Source organism: Cibotium barometz, chromosome 12 (assembly GCF_041138505.1).
Source record: "Cibotium barometz isolate CiBa-2024 chromosome 12, ASM4113850v1, whole genome shotgun sequence".
Classification (NCBI taxonomy): domain Eukaryota; kingdom Viridiplantae; phylum Streptophyta; class Polypodiopsida; order Cyatheales; family Cibotiaceae; genus Cibotium; species Cibotium barometz.
Genome location: NC_141057.1, coordinates 14,266,252 through 14,271,083, shown reverse-complemented (window position 1 = coordinate 14,271,083; position 4,832 = coordinate 14,266,252). Strand labels below are relative to the sequence as shown.

At 40.6% G+C, this 4,832-nt stretch overlaps 1 protein-coding gene across 1 annotated transcript; it reads right to left on the bottom strand.

Annotated features, from left to right (window-relative positions):
- Positions 1-2,122: 2,122 nt before the first annotated feature.
- Positions 2,123-4,093, bottom strand: LOC147633091 (xyloglucan endotransglucosylase protein 1-like). Its single transcript, XM_086805795.1, has 4 exons — positions 3,802-4,093; positions 3,193-3,293; positions 2,730-2,923; positions 2,123-2,609 (listed from the first exon to the last, which is right to left on the bottom strand). The coding sequence occupies exons 1-4, from the start codon at positions 3,965-3,967 to the stop codon at positions 2,225-2,227; spliced, it is 846 nt and encodes a 281-aa protein (XP_086661921.1). The 5' UTR covers positions 3,968-4,093; the 3' UTR covers positions 2,123-2,224.
- Between the last annotated feature and the right edge of the window lie 739 nt (positions 4,094-4,832).

Here is a 4,832-nt window from a genome sequence, read left to right as displayed (position 1 = left end):
TGACATCATGCATCACATTTTACTCCCTCACATGTTTCCCCCTTTCTAGCTTAACAAATTGCAGACTTCCTACATCTGTAGACTTTGGTTAAATTCCTATGGGAGGACACTTCTAATCATCAACATGTATCAACTGAAGGCCATGTTGCATGGTTGCCCTGAACCAACTTTGATGATCTGCATAAGATGTATGTAGGAGTCGACAACTTAGCAATATGATGACAAGCTCTCATGTGATGTCATATGCTCATCGAGAAAAATGGCCAACTGATGCTATGCCCATTGCAGTCCCCTTTCTAGATATTGTCTTACCTAGTTTTTGGCACCCAATTTTGAGTAGTGAATCCATTTTGAGTTCCCAATATTGTGTTGTAAATGCACCTTGATTGGCAAATATTTGCATTACCCATGACTCTCTCTTCTTCAAACTCACAATCAATATTTACGTGGTTTGGTGTCAATGTATTGATAAATGTACGAAAAGATATGTGTTGAAGTACAACCACTATGCTCTCTTTTGTTTTATTGCTCCCTCAACCTTTATTGCTCACTTAGTCTTCACTATCAATCTACTTCTCTAAAGGAGGCCTTTTGCCATCATGTCCCGCCTCGATTTTCTGGTTTGCTCAGAAAAAGTCACTCGGAGTATGGTAGAACTTTGAGAAACTATTTAGTCCTATCTTTTGTGAAAAATAATAGTGGGGTATTTAATGATGCCATAAAGAGACTTAATTCGTAGAATTCAGTCTGTTTAAGCATTTAAACAAGTTATCTACCTTTTGTGAAAAATAATATTGGTGTATTTTATTATTGTCCAAAATGGTTTTTAACATTAATTAACTAGTGTTGTGTGTGGGGAGATGGTTTTGAACCGTTGGAGAGTCGAGGTTCTATTTTTTAATAAGGTGCACGTCAAACAAGGTGGCAAAGTGGAGACGTTTGGACCTTTGCTTGGAGCATGCCAGCCTTCTAGTAGATAGTTCAAAATCTGACACGAGTTTTATGGTTTCTCTCTCCCTCTCTTGTATGATGAGAGCTTGAACTCTAGGTGGAAGGTACAATTGCAATATTGATGGAGAAAGGTTAACTTTCAAGAGATGACATACCAACAAATGGTGTATTTAATGATTGCATAACCAGAGAATTAAGTCTGTTTTAGCATGTAAACGAGTTGTCCTCTCCATGGCTTTATCTTGTGTGAGAAAATAATATTGGTGTATTTAATGATTACATAAGTAGACTCAATTGGTAGAAAAATCCATATTGCGTTAACAACATTTAACTTGGCCACTATGCTGATAATAAATCGTGATATTCTTATTGGTGTTTTTATGTATAACTAAATAATAATAATGTTGTTGAGAAGTTAAAATGCTTACAAACAACATCCCCTTCATGCAGCAGCTCTGGTGTATTTAATGATAGCATGAATAGACTTAAATCTACGAATTAAGTCTATTTACGCGTTTAAACAAGTTATCTACCTTCTGTGAAAAATAATATTGGTGTATTTAATGATTACATAAATAGACTTAGTTTATAGGAAAATCAATATTGTGTCAGTAACATTTAATGGCACGCCTTGGTAGGAATGTAAAATATGCTTCATTTATGTTAATAAGGGTCTGAAACGGTTTTTTACATTAATTAATTAGTGTTGTGTGTGGGGAGATGGTTTTGAACCTTTGGAGAATCGAGGTTCTATTTTTTTATAAGGTGCACGTCGAAGAAGGTGGCAAAGTGGAGACATCTGGACATTTGCTTGGAGCACACGAGCCTTCTAGTAGATTGTTCAAAATCTCACATGTGTTTTGGACAGCTATATTGGTTTCTCTCTCCCTCTCTTGTATGATGAGAGCTTGAACTCTAGGTGGAAGGTACACTTGCAATATTGATGGAGAAAGGTTAACTTTCAAGAGCTGTACCAACAAATGGTGTATTTAATGGTTGCATAACCAGAGACATAATTTGAAGAATTAAGTCTGTTTAAGCATTTAAACGAGTTGTCCTCTGCATGGCTTTACCTTGTGTGAGAAATAATATTGGTGTATTTAATGATTACATAAGTAGACTCAATTTGTAGAAAAATCCGTATTCCGTTAGCAACATTTAACTTGGCCACTATGCTGATAATAAATCGTGATATTCTTATTGGTGTTTTTATGTATAACTGAATAATAATAATATTTCTGAGAAGTTAAAATGCTTACAAACAACATCCCTTTCATGCAGCAGCTCTGCACTCTGAGGGGGGCGTTGCATAGCGTGCGTGGTCTGTGCAATAATTGTACACCATATAGTTTCTCTCCACCCAAGCCAATTTAGCAGCGTCGAGTGTGACAGGGGGAGCGGGGCTACCGACGGTGTTACAAGCGGCTATACCGCTACTACTGCTGGACGTGGCGACACAGGCATTGGCATTGAAGTTACGGTAGCTGGCGACGAAGGGGGCGTGGGTCCAGTCGATTTTGACCTGGCCGCCACGAGTTGCCCACTGGTCGCCGTTCCAGATGCTGGAATAGACGCCCATGGGCTGCTTGTCCAAGTAGGCCTTCCCAGAACTCTCCTGGTTAGGGAAGGCGCGGATGGGCGTGCCATCCACGAGGAACCTACAAGTAATTATGCAGGCAAAATGAGATGAGAACGCACGTATCTTTCTTTCTGTATCCAAAAAGAAGAAGAAGAAGCGAAGGGCTATCTATATAGGTAGGCTTAATTTTTGTGCTTACAGGATTTGTTGTTTGGTCCAGGAGACGGAGTACGTGTGGAAATTGGCCGTGGGGTCGAACCACAGGAAGATGCGCTGCTCCCGGCCCCCCACTCCGCTGGCAAACACATTGGTCTGCAGAATGTAAGGCTCCCCAGACACGTTCCCCAGAAACTCGAAGTCCAGCTCGTCATGGTACGCCGATTGCGAGGAGAGCTGCACCACGTCCACGCCCCACCACGTACACACGAGAAGCATATTTATTGTCATATAAAGCTCATGAACGTGTACACGGCAACGTTTCAGCTCAGATAATGAATGATAAAACCAGATCATTAAAACAATATAATCAATGTCCTCTTACACAGATGCACATTTAATAATACACTTATTTTAGCTGATGAACACACGGCAACCTGAGTAGTCCTCACAGCTAACCATATCATGAACTAAAACAAGTATGCACATTTCTTTAATACACTTACGTAGTAGGCCGTCACCGTCCCTGCAGAGTCTCCCGGAACCAGCTTGATTTGCATGTCGATGTTGCCAAACAGATACTCCTCCTTAGATTTGAACCCGGATCCTGCCAACGTTAGACGCATCAACTCAACGGAACGATTTATATAAAGGCATTCATTAAATACATTAATGAATGACAGGTCAAGCTCGCAGTAGACGCTAACTTATAAGACATATACTAATTGGACTATAGATCATCAATTATCTCTGACTCGTAATGCTCGCAGTAGTCGCTAGCTTAGAAGACATATAATAATTTAGCTTAGAAGACATATAATAATTGGACTATAGATCAGCAATTATCTCTACCTCGTAGATGTACATTATTAATGAACCTGCCAAATCAGCAAGACTAGCAGCTGCTCTACTGCATTGCATTGGACATTTGTTTGATTAAGTGCAGCCTGCAAGGATATTAACCTTCATGACATCTCGATATTCGATATCAAGCTCTACAGAATTATAATTGGTAACTCGATCACCACCATTAAGGCTATAACAACATATGATTCGATTAAATACACGTACGGTTGATAGAAACCTTCACATTTTGGATGGAGATAATATTGTACCCGAATCGCTATCCAAGAGTAGCTGAAGCTGCTTTCCTCCATTCAATACCTTCACTTTGGATGGGCTCCAAGTGACTTGGAAGTCACGGAAGAAGTCACCGGTTGCAGCAGGCATGATGAGCATCGCTAGCAAGCCCAAAATGAGGAAGACGATTCTAGTCGACATTCCTTCTATCTTTGCTTTTGAATCAAAACAACGTTAAACACACACTGTACCCCAAAGAATGTGATGAATGAGAGAGAGAGAGAGAGAACGGCTAATGGCGTTGCATTTGTGGGCTGAGGATGGAGTCAGTCCCTTTAATATAGCTCAGCAGCTTATTCACAACACTCGACCAAACACAACATAGAGTGAGATGAAATCAAGGTGAGCCATCACTCTCAAGGCACCAGCCCATTTATAAGGGATATATAGTCATGTGCAGTGAAAGTAGAGAAGGCGTGTTAGAGTACTAGCCCCTGTCCTTGTTGTGTGTAGTGGTGGGTGGACATCTAAAGCGAGCTATCTTCCTTATTCATATCTCAACAACAGCAAAACTATATACTGTGCACAATTGTTTGCCTCATCATGCATGTTACTAGCGTCTAGCTGTGGCCTAGCGATTTGGAGTGGACTCCCAAGCGCCAGCTCGCATATTTGGACGTCCTGATCTTCTCTATTGCAGCATTGGGCTAGTCGAGTAAAATCATTGGCAACGTCCTATGAAAAGCCTTTGTCCCTTATATGGGACTCCATCGTCGCATTCGCGGGCTCCAATGGCTAACACCGAGTAGAATTATTTATTGACGACGCCCTGTAAAGAGCTCTTCCTACTACAAAGGTTACACAAGTCTACCTTTACCACCACCACCACTAGTCAAACTGCTTCAAAACTATACTCATTCACAGTCTAAGAACATCCTTCAGAAAAGCCTCTCTTTCCACAAAGGTTACAAGTATATCCCTAGAGAATTTGATTCCAAACTAGTCAAGCGAGTACACATTCTACCCACGTAAAGGGTACACAAGTATGTACACTTACCACTAGTCA